Below are 21,208 nucleotides of genomic sequence, written 5' to 3' on the forward strand. Positions count from 1 at the left end.
GGCACACACCTTACTCCCAACACTTGGGAGGCAGAGGTAGGAGGACCACCATGAGTTCAAGTCCAGCCTATGATAGAGTGAGACCCTCAAAAAAAAATTAAACAAACAAACAAACAAAAAACCCCACAATATAAGATATTAAAATAGCTGGGCTTGGTGGTGCACACTTTTAATACTAGCACTCAGGAGGCAGAGATAGGAGGATCACTATGAGTTTGAGGCTACCCTGAGACTACATAATAAATTCCAGGTTAGCCTGGGCTAGAGCAAGACCCTACCTTGAAAAACCAAAAAATAAACAAAAAAAGATATAAAAATATTTTTAAAACATACACAATTAGGAAGTTCTGACTGGAAGTAGAAAGTTCAAAGATAAATGATGAGACATTCTTATGAGCAGTAGGATCCTGTATTTTTCTCATTTTTCATCAATATGGTACTATGTAAAGTATATTTAGTTAAATTTGACATTAATGCTTTAAAAAGGAAATTAACTTTTTCTGTCACCCTCTGCAGTGCTTTGAACTCATTGTCTCACATAAACTAGTGTGTTTTGAATGCTTAGTTCCCAGTTGATAGCAACTTGAGAGGTGGAGCTTTGCTGGAGGAGGTGTGTCTTTGGGGGAGTGTCTATGGGTCACAGCCAGCTCCCCCTTATGAGTGTCTGGCTCTTTCTCTCACTGCTGTTTTCTACCTGCTGTGACAGAGGTGATGTCCAGCGTCTGCTCATGCCATCCTTTTCCCTGTCATCAAAAATTTAGCCTTAAGTCTGTAAGACAAAATAACCCCTTTCCCCCCATAAGCTGATTTTGGTCTGATGCTTTGTGCCAGAAACAATAAGGTAATAACACCCTCTGAAGTTCATATGTGAGGTGCTTATCGTAACAAACAGATTCACATCATGAAAGCATACAAGTTTATTTGATGTGAATTATAACTGGTAGATGAGCATTTATAAGGAAGAGCAGACTTTGAGAAACTACGTAGTCGACTGTTATTCAGACTCTTCCATGAAGGTGGAGGGATCAGAAGTACAATGGGATGAAGGCAAGTGGACTAAATGTACTAGATCAGAGCAAGGCCAGACTCTTCTGACGACTCATGTAACCACTCATGTGAGGGTCTCTGGACATATTTCAGGAAAAGGTCAGAAATTGCTCCCTTGTTTTTATGGCCTATTACAATTTTTTTTTTTTTTTAAAGCAGAGTAACTGAAGTCAGGGATACCTCCCTAATCCTGCTGTTTTTAAGATCCCTTCAGTTTAAAGCCCACTAATAATACTAATAAACATAATGCTAATTACCATTGCATGTGTGAAAATTTCTTCCAAAGACTTTACTTCAGGTTGAGAGAGAAGCAACTTTTACTTTAATTACAAGTCATGATAGAATTTTCTCCACATAGTCCCTTTTGTAGTCCAGCTCTTCCTATGCCATACTATGTCGGCTGTGACTCAAAGCTCATGTGTGGAAGTTGAAGATTAATGGAACTGATGTCAGCTTTATTTGAGGGCTGGCACCCTCAGAAGATGGGAGGTTTGGTTCTCCAAAAAGACCATTTCACAGAATTTGGGTATAGGAAAGATTTCATTGGGAGGGAAAAGAGCTAGAGGGGATAATGAACAAGAGAACTCTCTGCTGGGTGTAGTCGTGTGGTGTGGTGGTGTGTGTGTGTGTGTGTGTGTGTACCACATTTGTCTTTTTTTATGTCGCTGAAATATCACAGTTGACCTCTGCTTCAGAGCTAGTTGCTCTAATTTTTAAAGACAAATATTACTTTTCTGCAAGTTAAGCCTCAACATGTTGAAGGTGCTTAGACTAGTTGAGGACCAGGACTAAAGGGAGAGGAGTGCTGCTGCACATTCTAATGTTTTATGAAGATCGTCATGTGTACTGGATTCTGCATATCTAAAAAAAATGATTTAGCAGTAACTATCTTAATCATTTATATGTGGCTTTTCATTAGAATTTTCAATGCTAAGCAAAGTGGGGAGGAGCAACTGCAAAAGCAACTCCCCAGGGAATAGACTCAATTACCACTCCCCAGGGAGCACTCACTGTTAGCACTCCCCAGGGAGCACTCACTGTTAGCACTCCCCAGGGAGCACTCACTGTTAGCACTCCCCAGGGAGCACTCACTGTTAGCACTCCCCAGGGAGCACTCACTGTTAGCACTCCCCATGGAGCACTCACTGTTAGCACTCCCCAGAGAGCACTCACTGTTAGCACTCCCCATGGAGCACTCACTGTTACTACTCCCCAGGGAGCACTCACTGTTACCACTCCCCAGGGAGCACTCACTGTTACCACTCCCCATGGAGCACTCACTGTTACTACTCCCCATGGAGCACTCACTGTTACCACTCCCCATGGAGCACTCACTGTTACCACTCCCCATGGAGCACTCACTGTTACTACTCCCCATGGAGCACTCACTGTTACCACTCCCCATGGAGCACTCACTGTTACCACTCCCCATGGAGCACTCACTGTTACCACTCTCCAGGGAACACTCACTGTTACTACTCCCCATGGAGCACTCACTGTTACCACTCTCCAGGGAACACTCACTGTTACCACTCCAGAGGGAGCACTCACTGTTACCAGTCCCCAGGGAACACTCACTGTTACCACTCCCAGGAAACAGACACTAGTACCACTCTCCAGGGAGCACTCACTGTTAATGTTATGCCCAATTCTCGGCACCCCAGTGAGCACCAAGGAGAACCAAACACGTATGCAAGGACAGGGAGCTTTAATTTGGGCTTAAGCTCAGTCTCTTGATTTCACCAACGCAGTGGATCCATACAAGAGCCCCGAGTAGCGGGAGGGTAGAGTTTTTATAGGGATTTGAACATAGAAGAAGGGGAGGGGTACGTGATTGGTTGATTTAAACAGTATACTCTTCTGGTTGGCTTAGGATTTGGGCAGGCAAAGTTGGCAGGCTGGAGCTAGGGGAAATGATCTCATCTATGACTACAGGAATGTCTCATGACTTCAGGACTGTATGGCATAATGTATGGCATAACCAGTTTAACTGTTAAGCCTACTCTTATGGCAAGGTTGGCAGGCTGCAGCTAGCAGAATTGAACTTTATGACTTCAGGAATGTATGGCATGATCAGTTTTCAGTAACTGTTAAGCCCATCCTTACCAGAAGATTAAAAACTTAGATCTTGCTGGGAAACAGAAACTTAGGCCTACTGAGGACTCTGAATCCTGTCATGGCACCCATCTGGTTCCTGAGTCCTTCATTACCACTCCCCAGGGATCACTCTCTGACCACTGCCCAGGGAACACTCACTGCTACCACTCCCCAGGAAACAGACACTGTTGCCACTCCCCAGGGAACACTCACTGTTACCATTCCCCAAGGAACACTTACTGTTACAACTCCCCAGAGAACACTGTTACCACTCCTCAGGGAGCACTCACTGTTGCCACTCCTCAGGGAGCACTCACTGTTACCACTCTCCAGGGAACACTCATTATTGCCACTCCCAGGGAACACTCACTGTTGCCACTCCCTACAGAGCACTCACTGTTACCACTCCGCAGGGAACAGACACTGTTACAACTCCCCAGAGAACACTGTTACCACTCCTCAGGGAGCACTCACTGTTGCCACTCCTCAGGGAGCACTCACTGTTACCACTCTCCAGGGAACAAACACTGTTACCACTCCCCAGGGAAGGGACTCTTACTGTTATAGGGGCTGAGCTAATGAGCCACAATGTCAAGTTCAGATTTATTCCTTCCAGGAATCTTAGTTCTAGGAAAAGGGAACTTCTTCCTACAGAGAGACTCAGGTTTAGTATATGAACAAACAGATCTAGGGAACTCTTTTAGGCAGTAACTGCTAAGGAGAAGCTGTATCTTTTTCTCTGACCTTTGGCCACATGAACTGCAAGGGCAGATTCAAATATACAACCTTAACTTCTTCCCTCCACCCCCGAAATATTTATTTATTTGAGAGAGAAAGAGGGAGAGAGAGAGAAAGAGAGAGAGAGACACAGATATAGAGAGAATGAGTGCACCAGGGCCTCTAGCCACTGCAAACAAATTCCAGATGCATGTGTCACCTTGTACAACTGGCTTATCTGGGGCTGGGGAATCAAACCTGGGTACTTTGGCTTTGCAGGCAATCACCATAACCACTAAGCCATCTGTCAAGCACAACTTTAACTTTTTTAATTGTTCAGTGTAATGATTTGTGTAAAATTACAAGCTCATCATGGATTGTTTGACTATTGGTATCTTAGAAAGAAATCCATTTTTATTATTTAAAAAGCCTCTTTTAAGCCAGGCATGGTGACATACACCTTTAATCTCAGCACTCGGGAGGCAGAGGTAGGTTCGAGGCCATCCTGAGGCTACATAGTGAGTTCCAGGTCAGCCTGGGCTAGAGTGAGACCCTACCTCGAAAAAACAAAAAAATTAAAAGCCTCTTTTAGATTATGTATTTATATATTTTTATATAACCTTTATTTTTAAAACATTTTTTTGTTTATTTATTTGAGAGCAATGGACAGAGAGAGAAAGAGACAAATAGAGAGAGAGAATGGACACGCCAGGGCTTCCAGCCACTGCAAACAAACTCCAGACGCATGTGCCCCCTTGTGCATTTGGCTAACGTGGGTCCTGGGGAATCGAGCCTCGAACCTGGGTCCTTAGGCTTCACAGGCAAGCGCTTAACCGCTAAGCCATCTCTCCAGCCCTATATAACCTTTAAATTGTAACAGGAGGCTTAAGAGTTCTTTGTCAATACAACAATATACACTAATGTACCTGTAAATTTGGGGTGTCCTCAAATTCTTGTTTTATGAATTTAAGGAATTAATATCCATAGACAAGAGGGTAAGATTTAGAGAGACTTTGTTAAATTATGAGAAGAAAGTTCAGAGAGCTACTGCCATGTGGAAGGCAAAAGAGAGTAGAGAGCCCATGAGGGAATAGGGGTTCCTTTCTGGGGGTTTACAAGGACAGGGACCCAAAGATTCAGTTGTCTGGAAAGATGAACAGCCAAAGCATCTATAATTTTGGCGGTGGGGAGGAGGTGGGCCCTATCTTCAGGCTCAGGTGAGAAAGCTGAGATAAAGCTGACTGGTCTGGACACAGGGATGCTGGCTCAGGAAGACATCAGCACACCTGATAGGGGGAGAGAGAGAGGTGATAGATGATCCTGGATCAGATACTAAATTCAAGTTCTATTGAAGCAGATAGTGTGACATCTTTGGCTCCCTCTTTGAGTCCTCTCCCAGCTAGCTGCTACCTGACTAATTTCCCCTGTGGTAGCTTGAAAGGTTGCCCCCCAATAGATTCAGGAGTTTAATAAAGCTTGTAAAGATCACCAGCTCTGGCTGGTGGAGGTGTCACTATGGGAGGATGGTGGGGTCCAGCTTTAAGTTGTTACTGGGGTGGATCTGACTTTAAGCCTAAAGGTGTGCAGAGTGCTTGAACTCTGCCTGGGGCTCCTGGAGTGAGCTTGCTTATGGTGCTGGTGGTTACTTTTCTCTCAGTACAGACCTGTGAAAGTGAGCCAGCTTTTTCTGCCATTATGGAACTTCCACTGGATCTGTAAGCTTCAAGTAAATCCCATAAATTGTGCCTGGTTTGGAAGTTCATCCCAGCAACATGAAGCTGACTGTGGCATGCCCTCAAAATCTAATAGCACATGAATAAGTGGTTTAGTCAATAAGAGTCATGTTTTTAATACTGAAGTATATAATCTCCTGTTAATTATCTGTAGGCACAGTCTTATAGAAACAAGAATTAGTTATCTGATAGGTATTTACTAAGCTTTTCTCGAGTAGAATGGGAAAAATGGAAAACAATATTGTCAATGTGTCAAGAATCTGATAATGTAAACTAATTAAGTTTTCAGAACAGCTCTGATTAACAATGACAGACATCATTTTTATGCACATACCTGGTGCCTGCCACTGTGCTGTGCTTTTAATATCTATAATAATCCTCATAATAATTATGAAGGTAATCCACATTATTTTATTTCATAAAGGAAAAATAAGACTCTGAAGAGTTCATAATCATACCATGGTCAAGAACAATTTTTTCCAGTGCTTTTGATGAATCAAGGCACATGCTGGCAAATGTTCTCCCACTTAGATCCACCATCACCTCCAAGAACAGTGTTGATGTTTTATGTCATAAAATAAGACTCCTCTCCTACCAGAAACTACTCTCCTGATAGAAATTTATCATGAAATGGGTTATATCCCTTTAGAATTCTACTTCCTTTCATTTCAAAATAATTTTTGTTCTGGATTTAAATAAAAAATAAATTTAATTATACTTTATTTATTTATTTATTTGAGAGAGAAAGAGGCAGAGAGAGAAAAAAGGGAGGAGGGGGGAAAGACTGGGCACACAAGGACATCCAGCCACTTCAAATGAACTCCAGATGCATGCACCATCTTGTACATCTGGCTTATGTGGGTCCTGGGGAATTGAACCTGGATCCTATGGCTTTGCAGGCAAGCAACTTTTTTTTTTTTTTATTCAATGCTGATTAACTCTTGGCAATATTTATAAGACTGGGGGACAATACATTTCCAAGTACTATGGTTTATCATCTGAAAGACACTGAGAAAGATAACACACACAAGCACACTTCATAAAATTAATCAAACCAGAGTTTTAGATGCCAAATACTATTTGGCAATGTTGAGAGATTCAGCTCAGCTATTTCCCTGAGACCTGGAATTGGGGTTATTTGGGGATGTCACTCTGATATTCATGCAACTTCATTTTTATCCTGTTAATTCGTAATGTGGTTGAAACCTATATTTTAAAAGGTAATTAAAAGGGTAGCCTATTCACTCTCTTTAGGTATATGCAAACCATTTGAAACCAATTAGGTGTCAACAGAAATGTTTATTGTCCTGGAGTCACCACATTCTTTTAAGCCTTTCAAAGTAAAAGGGAGGTGTGGCCTAATTCACACCAGGCTCAAAAAGCCCTTTAATTGACAGATTTCTGTATTCAGCAGTTGGGTGGTCTACACAGGTTAAATCATATTTGCTCTCCTTCATGAATGAAAATTGATGGGTGAATGCATTCAGCATTCTCTCATTTACAGTTTAACCCAAGAACCCAGCAACCCATTGGCAAATAAGAGAAGTAGTCATTGCCTCAAGAAGATTACATTCTATTTTTATGAGAACTCTCAGCCAGGGTATAGTAGCTCATGACTTTAATCCCAGCACTTGGGAGGCAGAAGTAGGATGATCACGGAATGTTTTTTTGGTCAGCCTGAAACTATATAGTGAATTCCAGTTGACCCAGGGCTGAAGCAAGGCCCTAACTTGAAAAACTACTATTACTAATAATAATTAATAATAGCAAATGTTACCATTCTGGCAGAAAGAAAGAGATTCTAAAGTGACACTTGGGTCTTTCACTTTGGTTATAGGGAAACACAGCACCAAGAAGATTGAAAAGATGAGATTGCCATGGCCATACCTTGATTGGAACTATTTAATTATGCATACCTTTTGACTTCTGTTCAAACCCAAAACTCCAAAGACAGACTGAGAGTGGAGCTGAGGACTGAATTTCTTTGTCCTGCTTCCCAATATGAATATATGGAAGAAATGTGCTTTTTTTTTTCCTGTTTTTCAACATTACTAATTTGATTAGATAACTGGATAAGTGGCTGTTGCAGTCTGGGTCGCATTGCTGTTAGAAATCACCTAACCAAGAGCAGCTTCTGGAAAAAGAGGTTTATTTGGCTTACAGGCTCGAGGGGAAGCTTCACGATGGCAGGGGAAAACGATGGCATGAGCAGAGGGTGGACATCACCCCCTGGCCAACATAAGGTGGAACACAGCAACAGGAGGGTGTGCCAAACACTGGCAAGGGGAAACTGGCTTTAATATCCATAAGCCGGCCCCCAATGATACACTCCCTCCAGGAGGCGTTAATTCCCAAATCTCCATCAGCTGGGACCCTAGCATTCAGAACACCTAAGTTTATGGGGGACACCTGAATCAAACCACCACAGTGGCCAAACCTGGACTCTTGAGAAGCTGTTAGGGCTCAGGTCTGATCCTAATAACACCAATAACATCATTTCCTATTTTTCAAATAATTTAGAGGAATACATTGTAGAGTATTCCAGAAGACTGGAAGCCGCTCTGTTTTTCATTTCTGAACATTAGGTAAAACATAAACATTTCATAAGTGTAGATCATATGAAAACAGTGACAGGAGAAAGATATCTCCTTTAAAAAATATTTATTTATTTATTTGCAAACAGAGACAGAGAGAGAAAAAACAGAGGCAGAGAGAAACAATGGGCATACCGTGGCATAATATCACTGCAAATGAACTCCAGATGCATGCACCACTTTGTGTGTCCAGCTTTACATGGGTACTGGGGGATTGAACTCTACTTGTTACACTATGCAGGCAGGTGCCTTAACCACTTAGAAATATCACCAGCCCAAGATATCCTTTTCTTTACAGGCAGTTAGTTAGGGACAGAAGCCCAAAGAGGGAACAAGGAGATGCTCTTCTGTCCATTCTGGCAAAATGGGAACTTGCATCTGTCCATTTCATAAAAGGTGGCCGCTAGCCGCCCACCAGCAGGAACTTCCAACTTCTTCCTCAGCTCAGCTGCTCTGAGTCAACCCCCTGAGCCCATGAACCAACCAGGTATCTACTTACATACCTGAGTCTGATGACAAGGTTCACCCTAATTAAATGTCTGAGCCATAGAAAGGATATTGACTATAGGGGCTCCTTTTCTCCCAGCCCCCCAGTGACCTGGCCTGAACACTGGTGTAAATCCATCTCTCCCCTTTTCAGCCATGCTGAAAAACAGACAGCCTTTCTACAGCCTGGGTATTTTCCTGCTTGTCTTCTGTGTTATGCTTTGGGGTAATTTCTTACTTTCATTGTATGCATGACTTTTTTCTTTGATCTCTGAGTCCTTCACTATTTCTTAACCCTCTCTAGCCCTTTTATTTGAGAGGGATCTTTTGGGGTCATAGGCTTTGCCTTCTGTACCTAAGTTTATGTACCTCTTCTTGAGACATTTTATCCCTGGAGATTTCTCCTGGAGGTTCTCCCTGGATTTTAATTCTCCTCTGGTTTGAGTCTTTCAGCTAGCCTTCTCTCTGGATCTTAATTCCCCTTACAATAAACTTCATAATTCAAGTTTTATCCATAAATAAACTTAATAATTTATAATTTACCCTTCTCAGTCTAGTTTTTCTTCAATTCTTTGTTAAAACAGACAAGGGCCCTAAAGTGGGAACTCAGGCCTAGGGGAATCCTCCTGAATCTCAAACTCATGTATCAATTCTGTTACCCCAAAGGATCATGAAGTGTCCCATGGTGTGTTGTAGTGTGTGTGTGTGTGTGTGTGTGTGTGTGTGTGTGTGTGTGTGTGAATTGAACAAAGAATTGAGCTAGATACATGTTATTGGGGATTAAGGTTCACTCTTGCTGGTTCTCAGCCTTCTTGATAAAAATTTCAAAGCAGACAGTCAGTCTCTAGGGGGATGATTGACTGATGAATACCAGTAACTCCAGTGAGAAAAGTGCTCAGTGGAATAGGCATAGGAAAGAGGGGATATAAAAGTATAAACCTTTAAAAAATATAAAATTTAATTTAAAATAAAGATTCAGAATGAAGCTGTGGGACCATTTTATTAGAGTTTGAGAATAAAACCACTGGATAGATGAGCTGTGAATTTTATCAGTTGCCTGGTGGAGGGAGATGGAGAAGAGGAAGAAAGTCATACTTTATTTGTTTTAATATTTTTATTTATTCATGAGAGAGAGAGAGAAAGAACATGAATGGGTGAACCAGGACCTCTTGCTGCTGCAAACAAACTCCAGATGCATAAGCCAGTTTGGGTATCTGGCTTTACATGGGTACTAAGGAATCAAACAAACCCAGGTCAGCAGACTTTGCAAGTAATCATCTTTAACCATTGAGCCATCTTTCCAGCTCCAAAGTCTTGTTTTCTGAGCTAGGGTCTGCACTGGAGATCTGTAAGTAGCTGTAAACAATGGGGTTCTTCAAATAAAGAGCGAGGAAGCCCAGAGTGTTGAGGATTCTGCTTGACATTTTGATCACTATCCAAAAAGTCATAGAAAAGGGAAAAGAAAAGAGTTACTCTCTTGAATTAAAAGTCAGAAAAGTGGGTAAGCTTAGCAGTAAAGATCTGTAAGACGCAGACTCGAAGACACAGGAAGCTTCTGGTATTGTCTTTTTGTTTGTTTGTTTGTTTTGAGGTAGGATCTCATCATTGTAGTTCAGGCTGACCTGGAAGTCAGTATGTAATCTCAGGGTGACCTCGAACTCATGGTGCTCCTCCTATCTCTGCCTCCTGAATGCTGGAATTAAAGGCGTGAGCCACCATGCCCAGCTACCTGGTATTATCTCGATGTGGGGTAAGAGAGTGTTGCAGTCAGGTTCATACTGCTGGTAGAAATCACCCAACCAAGATCATCTAGTGGGGTAGAAAAGAGGTTTATTTTGGTTTACAGTGTGTGGGAAAGCTCCATGATGGCAAAGAAAATGATGGCATGAGCAGGGGGTGGATATCACCCCCTGGCCAATATCAAGCAGACACTAGGAACAGGCGAGTGTGCCAAACACTGGCATGGGGAAACTGGTTATAACACTCATAAGGCCACCCCCAGCAATATACTGCCTCCAAAAATGTGTTAATTCACAAATCTCCATCAGCTGGGAACCTAGCATTCAGAATACCTAAGTTTATGGAGCTACCTGAATCAAACCACCATATTCTACCCCTGGCCTCCATAAACTGATATCAATACATGGGCCCTAAAGTGGGAATGAATTCAGTTCAACTTAGAAAGTTCCCATAGTTTTTATTAATCCTAATGATGTCCAAACATCTCCATAATCCAAGGTCTTTTAACTGAGCCATAATACCAAAAAAAAAAAAAAAAAAAAAAAAAAAAATCCCCAAGCCCCCATAATGGCACAGAATAAATATTCACACTGCAAAAGATGGCACAGGATATACCAAAGTAATATTCAACCAATATAAAATTTAAATAGGGCAAACATCAAACTCTGTAGCTTCAAGTCCAACAGCTCTAGTCAGTGACAAGTCTCCAAGAGATATCCTAAGAGATATCATGCTTAATAGGAGTAAGCGGGGAGCACCTGAAAAGTAGGGCTCTGATGATAGTGGACTGAATACTAAGCTTAAAAGAAAACTTTTTTTTTTCTGTCTCTGACCTGTAACTCCCAGTACCAGAGATTGGTTGATACCCATAATGAGCTGTTGATCGGAGAGACCTATGAGGTCCCCAAACCAAGACGGCTTTCTGTCAAAGCACTTGACTTGACTACCCGCCTGAGGCAAAAGCTAAGACCCTATTGCTGGAGATACCATATGCTGCTGACACAGATCATGTAGAGATCTGGCTGGAATTCAGGAGAAAGCCAGTTCCCAGCCAGTGCTGAAAAGTGCTACATAAGGTATTTAGGGAAAATGGACAAAAATGTTGAAACAATAAGAGGTCTAAGCTACTCAGAAGCAAACACCCTGACAGGATATAGCTTTCTGATTGGCTAAGACATCTGCTCAGTGTAAAAGAACCTATATCTGGAATTGGGAACCAAGTAGGAATCCTATGGAGACAAAGATTATATTCTCCAGTGTCGAGCCCTCACTAGTCTTTGACTAGAAAGGGGGTTACATAACATAAATTCTCCCCCAATTAATCCCATTTAAACTATGCTGACTTCACTCTCTGTTGGAGAATATATTCTTTCTCAGAAGGTAGCAAGACTGAAGGAGATAAACTACCCTTTTCACTCTAGCCTAGCCACAACTGAAGCCACAGAGGAATGGGGAAATGAGCAAGAGTGCTGCTTTCATGGCTAACCTCATAATGAGCACCAGATTATAGGAGACAGAACCTGAGGCTACTCAACACCTACTAAAGCAGAGATCCAGAGGCTCCTAAGAGCTCATCACTGAAGTAGACTTAAAACTCACCCACCATGGGTGAGGGAATTTTGCCAAAGATGGGGCAAAAAGACTGTAAGAGTCATAGGTTGAGACGTCATGCCCAGAGGCATTCCCTCTCCCACCCAAAATAACTGACTACTGCTCCCACAATGCATAAAACATCCCCTTGGAGAAAACCTGCAACTCTACTGAGGAGTGTCCCCAATGGAATGGGGGCAGGGACAAGGGAAAAGAGGGAACTAACACATGATGAATCCATTCAAAACATCTTGTTAATAATAATAATGATGATAAACATAAAAAAGTTAAAACACTTTTAAAAAGATACAACCAGAGGTAATGAAATGAATATTCTAAGAAATGAAAACATTTTCTAAAGATCAATGTAATATAATAGTGTTATTTTTTAACAGAGCAAAATGTAATTGTGTATTTTTTCAGACTAAAAATTCACTTGTATCATATCAGACTTTCAATCACTAATCACTTTCAATAATATAAATTTTGTGTAAAATAACTTCTATCCCTACATGTTCTATTCCATACAATTTCATTTATATGGGTATGACTCTACAACTAGCTTTTCTCTGAAAGATTTACAAGGTAATAACCAGTAAAGGAATCTTATTATTACCAGGATCTCAGCCTAGACTCCCCCCAGCCTTGAAACATTTCAAATTAAGCTGTACCCTGCTGTAGATTACTCCATATTGTGTAAAACAGTGCGTTTTCAGACAGTCTTCCCCAAGAGACTCCATTTTAGAAGTACCCTCTGACTCCACCTTGAGGATGGAGGATGACTGCATCTTGATGGACATGTAAGCAGTACTATCTGTTCAGCATCACTCACAGGGAATAAACTGATAAAGACTTATTCCTAAAAGTAAAAAGGGGGCTGGAGAAATGGCTTAGTGGTTAAGGGCTTGCCTATGAAGCCTAAGGACTCCAGTTTGAGGCTCAATTCCCCAGGACCCACATTAGCCAGATGCATAAGGAGGTACACATGTCTGGAGTTCATTTACAGTGGCTGGAGGCCCTGGGGTGCCCATTCCCTCTCTCTTTCTCTGACTCTTTTCCTGTCTGTTGCTCTCAAAGAAATAAATAAATAAAAATAAAAATAAATAAAAAGGGGTGCCAATCCAAAAATTTATCAAAGTAAATTGGGACTTAAGAAAACTATATCAGGAAAACTACTTATCAGATCCATCAGATGGAGGAAAGGGTATAATTCTCTCACCTGGATCCCACAGAAAGGAGGCCCCCAACACTGAGATGGTGATGCCTACCCCATATCCCATTCTGTCATCTTACCACCTTTTGTAGCATCAAGCTACCAATAGACTGAGAACTTGTGACTTGTCCAAGACATTCAGCTTGGTTTGGTCCCCACTATTGATGTAGCCTCCTCAAATTGCTGTCTGCCCATCCTTCTACTTGCTGGTCTAGACCTCTCATCCTTCCATATCTACCCAGACCTATTCCTGCCTTCGGCTTTTATAGGCTCCTTTGCTTCTGCAGCTCGACTGTGACCTGACAGTAGTTTCCAACAGACAGTCAGCTGTGTTGGTTCATTTCCTTATCTCACCCCCACAGAAAGTATATAAGCCTTCCTGCCTCTCTCTCTGCTCTTTAGCCATTATCAGCCATCCTGTAACCTGCCTATGTGCATGCCAAGAGATATGTGTTGCTGTGTAATGTGTGATCTAAGAGTATTAGTCAGATTGAAAGAAAGGAATCTGTGTTCCCATCAGCCAGGTCTATGAAAATAAATCAGTTATTGTTACCAAAAAACCCCTCATACCTTGTGAATTTATTTTTTACAATAAATGCTGACATTATGGAAAGATAATACTGTGTCTATGTTTCAAATATAATGTGCTCATGACACTGGTTATGTAGAAAGGCTAATGTTGCAGCTAGCTTCTTGTGGCTGACACAAACACTGGATCAGAAGCATTTTTTGTGAGAAAAGGGTTTATTTCAGGCTTACATATTCCAGGGGAAGCTTCATCATAAAAGATGAAGCTGGATCACTTCACTCAGAAGACACACATTGTAGCTGGATTCAAGATCTGCCCCCCCCTGCTCCCCCCACCCCCCCACCCCCGTGACTCCCTCTTTCCACAGAGCTCTGCCTGCTGGAGACTTAAGTAAGTTGCCTAATTTTAATCAAACGTGAGGCAGTGGGCTACATTTACATTCAAACCACCACATTTCATGTGCCCTGGCCCCCACAGATTCATTATCAACTCACAATGCAAAGTGCACGCATGCTGACTTCAATAGTCTCCATAATCTGTTTCAACTTAAACACTGTTCAAAAGACCAAAGCCTCATATGAGATTCAAGGCTATTTCTTAACTATGATCCCCATAAAATCAAAACACAAACTGCATCCTTTCAACATATGATGGCACAGAGTAAACATTTCCATTGCAAAAAGAAGACATGTCAAATAGAGACTAGACCAATGCAAAATCAACAACCGGTAAGCAAACATCAAATATCTGCATTTTTCAAGACTGTCACCTATAACCACTGACAAAGTCTCTGGGTTTCCAATTCTTCCCCTCCAGATGGGCTGCTCACAGCTAGGGCAAAACATCATCCACAGATGGCAGCTCTGCTTGGCAGCCATCCCACAGTACTGTGTAATCTAAACTCTAGAGTCTCCATTGCAACCCATGTTTTATTTTTTATTGTTCCATACTTACTAGTCCTCATTTAGGGATTTCAAGTCTGCTTCACATTGTTGAATCTCAATAATTCCTTGAGCCACATGCTCCTCATGACCCACTTCCTTGCATTTGTCATGCTTTCAAACCAGTACCAAGTGGGCAGCATAGCCAAATTTGTTAATCCATGGAGGAATAAAGTTTTTAAAGGAAGAATATGCCTTCACTGGTCTTCTCTTAAGCCTCCTCCTTTCAAAATAATTTGTATTCCTATTAGCTTGAGCAGTAGGAGTTGTTTACCCTCAGGACACATTTATCAATATTCCCATTACAAATCAGCTGGCCCACTTTTAATAGTGGTAATTGCCTTAACAATTGCAGATTATGTCTAAAACCATTCTGTGTACCTATAACTTCAAACTTGCTTGAATTTTTCCTGTGATAAATTACAATTTTCTTTTCTATACTTCTCCCAAGCACACCAATCCATTTCTTTTAAATTCTACTTAGCTCAGGATATGGGTAAAATACAGACAGCTTTTCTACAAGAAGCCCAGTGCAAAATAAGTTCTCTCCATCCCATTTGAAACTTCACCAGCCAAGCCTTTACAGTCTATAATTCTGTCTGCACTTAACATTTCCAAACTCTCACAGAATATCCCCTCAAGCCCTTACACCACTGCAGAGTACCAGGCTTTTCCATATTCTTCCTGGAAATACATTCCAGTAGAACAAAAACTACCTATGTTACATTCATCACAGCCTTGACCCCACTTCTTGGTACCAATTTTCTGCTGCAGTTACCTTATCCTTAGTGGGACAATCACATAACCAGAAGCAGATTGTGAGATGAAAGGGATGGTTTCAGGCTTACAGATTCCAGGGGAAGATCCATCATGGTAGAAGAAGCTATCTTACTTCATGGTACATCTATAACAGAGAAACAGCAGCCAGCACCAGTAAGTATGAGCTGGCTCAGAAAATAAACCTTAAAGCTGGATGCAAGATCTGCCTACTAGTGCCATATCTCTTCCTGAAGGGATCTGCTTGCTGGAGAATTAAGCAGGGAGCTTTATCTTAATCAAAAATACCTGAGGCTATGGTGAACATTTGCATTCAAACCACTACAGTCAGGCTTTAATATATCCCCAAGGATTGCTTCTAAAGAAAGTTTTTGCCAAGGATTACTAAATACTTTTGGTATCCCTCAATATTGTTTTTGCTCCATCCATTGCTAACTTAAAGAGATTTCTCTGATATGCACTGAAAGCAATTGCTTGAGTTCTCAAAGGAAAAAACTTAGCAAAATTTGCATACATAAGTTACTTTCTCATTTCTGGAACAAAAAGCTCACGACAAGCAGCTTGTCGATGGAAAGGGTTTATTCTGGCTTATAGTCCCTGAGGAAGCATGTACCATGGCAGAGAAAGCTTAACAGGAGCATCAGCCAGGGTCATGTGCTCATATCAACATGGTGGAAGTACAGAGCCAGTGGTTCTAGGCTGTTAACAATTCAATGCCTACTCGAAATGGCACACTTCCTAAAAACTCCTCACCCTTCCTGAACAGTGCCACTATTTGGGGATTAGGCAACAAAGCACGTGGAAGACATTCTACATTCAAACCACCACTATGCCCTTTATAAACTGAGTGTCAATGTGTTTTTAAGTCTCAGACTTGCCAGAAGTTCATCAGTTATTGTTCAGGGTTCCCTGCATGACATTGAGTCCCATGGAATTTTTGCTCATCAGTTTCTCACTGCCTGCATGTCTGTCTTTCTTTCTTTCATTCGTTCATTTTGTTTTTTGAGGTAAGGTCTTGCTCTAGCCCAGGCTGACACAGAATTCACTATGTAGTCTCAGGCTGCCCTTTAACTCATAAAGTTCCTCCTACCTCAGCCTCTCAGGTATTAAAGGTGAGTGCCACTACAGGAGAGAGATGGGGAAGGTGGGGGACGTAGAGGGAGAGAGAAAGAATATGGGTATATCAAGGCCTCTAGCCATTGCAAAAGACTCCAGACATATGTGCATCTGTATTTTATGTGGGTACTGGGGAATCAAACTATGATCATTAGGCTTTACAGGCAAGTGCCTTAAACACAGAGCTATCCCTCCAGACAATCTCCATTTTTGAGGGCAGTGGTTTGCCCTTTAACCTCATTATCTGATGCATTTAAGAATAGAGGTTGACTTTTCAGGTTGCTCAACCTTTTGGTTACTATTATGGTAAAGACTTCCAAGCTTCTTGCATGTTATTGAGAAGTATATACAATTTCATCATGGTTTTAGTGGTGTATCTGCTATCAAACATGCGCACTTGTATAAAGCCAAACATTTTCTCAAGGTTGACCAAGAACTGCTAGCATCACTTCCAGAATTGGAAAAAAGACTTATCTAAGTCTTTTGTCTTTCTGATTGTATTAGCTACCATAAGAATGGAACTAATTTCATTGTTATGTGTTATTCAATTTGTACATCAGCTAAACAGATTTATTTTGGTTTGGTCCATCTGTGTGTATTTGTAGATACACATAGACACCCTCGTTTTGTTGTATAGGACTCAGATACCCACAATAACACATAATCATAAAACTCATTTTAGACCATGATATTCATCACCTAACTTGTTTTCACTATTAATCTATTGGAAGATTTCTACCCTCATCTCTTTTCTCTTAGCAGTTGATTGAATTACTCTTGCCACTGAAATGCACTGTATAGCCACTATGAATTAGAAGATGTCAAATATTGTAGTTTTCTTGGAGTAGATGGGTCTCGACTATTTTTTTTTAATTTCCACTATTTCATACTTGCTGCAATTTAGAAAAATTGCTGATGCAGCAATTAATGCAAATCATAAAAAGGCTTCTATAATTTGTACTTAAAATGCCAACCCCAATGAGGGAGCTTTGTATTATAATGAACTGCAACTTAAAATGCTAGGTTCAGTTTTCATTTAGCTAATGTTCTCCAGTAAGAAGACATGACTATTAAGGACATCTGTTACAATTTGGAAACCTCTAATTTTAATGGGAAATAATAGAGTTCATGTCTGTAGATTAGAGGTTATGGACTAGGTCTTTACACTGGTTTGGCATCCTTGACATATTGTTCTGCCAGCCAACCTAATATATTCACAAAAAGCCCAAAATCTTGATTTCACAGGCCAAAATTTTTTAAAAAGAAAAGAAAAAAAATGAAAGAAAAGGGGAAAGAAACTTTTCTATCTTGTCACTTTGATCATTGCCTTGTTGAAAATCTGTCACCACCTTTTAGAAAATAATATTTTGTTTTTCTTCCTCAAAAGCACATGAAGAGACAAGAAGCTAGTGAATAATTACATAGGAAATGGCACTCTGCCTACTTTCTATGGGGGAGGAAGAAGGTAGAAGAGAGAGGAGGGATAAAGAAAAGGTAGACATGGAAATCGCCGGAGTTGTGGGAGAAGTCACGGCCCTGGAGAAGCCATAACATCTCGCTGCAGTTAAGGAATTTTGTTGTTGAAGTTATTGATGTTGTTTCATTTTGTTTTGTTTTCTTGTAGGGTTGGAGGTTGAGGGAGAGAGAGAGAAAAAAAATGTTTGGTTTGCATCCTTTTTCCCTCTCTTGAACTAACAACCTATAGATTATCAAGGAAATGCCTGTGAGAAAATAATTATATCTGCCAAACTGATCAACTATAACAATAAAATCCTGTTTTTTTTCCTTTATTAAAACAAAACTTAAACTTTCCTTTTGAATTCAAGTAGCTAATGTAATTTATAACTCTCACAGGCATTTATTTTAGCTGAATATCTTGCATCTGCTATGCCAAAAACCATCTCAATGCTGTCACTTTATTCAAGCTTCAACAAAAAGCACCCAAGCCAGTAAATCACTAAATGGAACTACCAACTTCCTTTGACATGCATGAATAATGTCCTAGAAGTCAGCTTGCTGGCTTCTGAATTTAGCAAGGGGAGGAATACAACCCTGTAAAGTGTGCTTAGCCAAGCCGAGTCCAGAACTCTATGAAAATCCACGTACTCTTGACATCTGAGTATTTTGTGAATGTTTTAACAGGAAATAAATGAGTTAAATTTCTTCTCAGATTGCTGTGCCCCAAAGAAAGAATTATTACTAAAAATTGGCGGATATTAGCAAGTTAGGACGTCATAGAGGAATAGACCCACCTCCTTTTCCCCTGGTAACATTAGAAAGGGCAACATCAGGATTGCCCCTCCAAAGGATTAAAATACTTTATGGATAGGAGAAACATGGAAGAGTCAGGACTTTGGTTGAGGTGCCTCCAGTGGCTTTTTCTCATTAAGTTTCCCTTGCCTTACTCATTGTTCATTGCCTGTGTCTCTAATTACTCATGGTCATGGACAAAGGATTCAACTGTATGAAAAATCTGAAAATTATGAGAACCAAACTTGCCAGAGTTCAAGTGTCAGCAAAAGCCTGATGATAACTGCAGGCACCTCAAGTGGCAGTAAAATTAAGATGAAGGCAAAAATTTGATGTTGAACATCTAGAATCTAGGTAAAAGCTGACATAGTCAGGTTTCATATGAATATATTTCATGATATTTAATGGGAAAAACAGACATGAATCAAATGTTGACTTGGAGTCTAAAAAGGAAAGGTAAATAGACTATTCAGGTTACTGTAAATAAGGATGTAGTAAGATTATGGAATTTTGAATATGGATTGAAACTTGTTGCATATATTTATTATGATCACTCCTTTAACAGATCAGCCCTTACCAGTGAGATCATTCCTTAATACGATGTTACAGTTACCTTTGTGTTGCTGGGTTAAAGCATCTTGCCACAAGCAACAGATGGGAGGAAAGCTGTTTATTGTGGTTTACAATCTGGAAGCTCCATGATGACAGGGAAAGCACCAGCATGAGCAAGGGCTGGCCACTGTGTCTGCCACAGAAGCCAGAACACGTAGGTCATCATGAGAGAGCCAAGCTTTAGCAAAGAGGTCTGGTATAATACCCCTAAACCTGCCCTAAGCAGCATACCTACTCCAGCATGGATTCACCTCCAAAATTGCCAAGGTGGAGTGGTAATTTGAATAGAAGGCCCCCAATATATTCAGTGTTTCATTAGTTCATAGTTTGGATCTGCAGCCACCTGGCTGGAAGAGGTGTCACCTGACGGATTTTAAAGTGTAGTCATAGGTTTGAAATTCCAATCTAAAGATATGCCAAGTGTCTAGTAAGGCCTGGAGTTCCTGAAGTGTGCTGTGTGGTGGAGCTTTTGGCTTGTGGCTTCTCTCTCTCTGCTTGTACCTGTGAAAGCAGGCCAGCTTCTTCTGCCATTATAGAATTTGCCCTGGATCTGTAAGTTTCAATCAATATCCCTTCCTCCATAACTGTGCCTGGTCTTGAAGTTCATCTCAGTGAACTGAATCTGTCTGCTACAGGTGGGGCCCAAACATTCAATACATATGACTTTATTGTGGACACCTGATTCCAACCACCACAGTAAGAGAGCCCTGTGTGCCTATTTTGCCATGTGTTTTTATCTCCCTATTGAAGGAAATGAACTCACATATATGCATTCAAATATCTCCTTTGGCCTTTTATGTTTTTGTTTTGTTTTGTTTTTGAGGTAGAGTCTTACTCTGTTCCAGACTGACCTGGAACTTGCTCCGTAGTCTGAGGCTAGCCTAGAATTTACAGTGATCCTCCTACCCCTGCCTCCTGAGTGCTGGGATTAAAGGTGTGTATCCTCACTATCCTCACTCCTAGCTTTTCCTTTTGCTTCTTCTTTTTTTTAAGTTTTTACTTATTATTTGCAAGCAGAGAGAGATAGAAGAGAGACAGACAGAGAGAATGTGCATGCCATCAGCCCCTGCAAATGGACTCCAGATGCATCTGGCTTTAAGTGGGTACTGGTGAATTGACTCAAGTTGTTAGGCTCAGCAGGCAAGCTCCTTAACTGCTAAGAAATCTCTTCAGCCCTCCTTTGTCTTTTAATCAAACTGTGCAGTCTGTTAAATTTCCTCTTTAAGTATCTTAAAACCTGAGTCAAATCTTACATAGTGTCACAATTTTATAAATGGCCACTTTTTATATTTCTAAATGAGCATCTATTTGTGTTTTACTTACCTTAAGCATACTTTATCTTAAGTCAGTTATACCCAAGCAAAACGACTAAGAAACTTTTAGATCTTGAGGAATAAATAAGATGGAACTTTATAGCATAGCTAATCAAACATATTTCTATCATATTTTCAAGTATATTAAATCACCTCAAATTATTCCTAGATTCCCTTCTTCATTTACTTTTCTTTACTTATTTCAGAATGATTTATTTCTTATTGATCACAAAATCTAGGATTTTATTTTTTTATTAGTTATCATTCTTTTCTTGGGTGTTCAGAAGATTTGACCTACCCTTTTAACTGGGCATAATAAAATTTTAACTTTAACAATAAATGAGACCTCCCCCCAAGCCTATATGCTCTTTTAGTCATTTATAGCATTCATCAATAGAATTAAGGAACATTTATTCTAAACAAATTGCTTATTGCTTATGCAGCAAATTGTGT

General features: G+C 40.6%; 1 protein-coding gene across 1 annotated transcript; it reads right to left on the bottom strand.

The window, feature by feature from the left end:
* Nucleotides 1–2,029: 2,029 nt before the first annotated feature.
* LOC123460262 (stress protein DDR48-like) lies at nucleotides 2,030–2,533 on the bottom strand. The gene has a single exon (XM_045148400.1). The coding sequence runs from the start codon at nucleotides 2,531–2,533 to the stop codon at nucleotides 2,030–2,032; it is 504 nt and encodes a 167-aa protein (XP_045004335.1).
* Between the last annotated feature and the right edge of the window lie 18,675 nt (nucleotides 2,534–21,208).

Source organism: Jaculus jaculus, chromosome 4, assembly GCF_020740685.1.
Source record: "Jaculus jaculus isolate mJacJac1 chromosome 4, mJacJac1.mat.Y.cur, whole genome shotgun sequence".
Lineage (NCBI taxonomy): Eukaryota > Metazoa > Chordata > Mammalia > Rodentia > Dipodidae > Jaculus > Jaculus jaculus.

Excerpts from the sequence above, each read along its gene's own strand:
- LOC123460262 (XM_045148400.1), bottom strand. The coding sequence starts at position 2,533 with ATGGGGAGTAGTAACAGTGAGTGTTCCCTGGAGAGTGGTAACAGTGAG.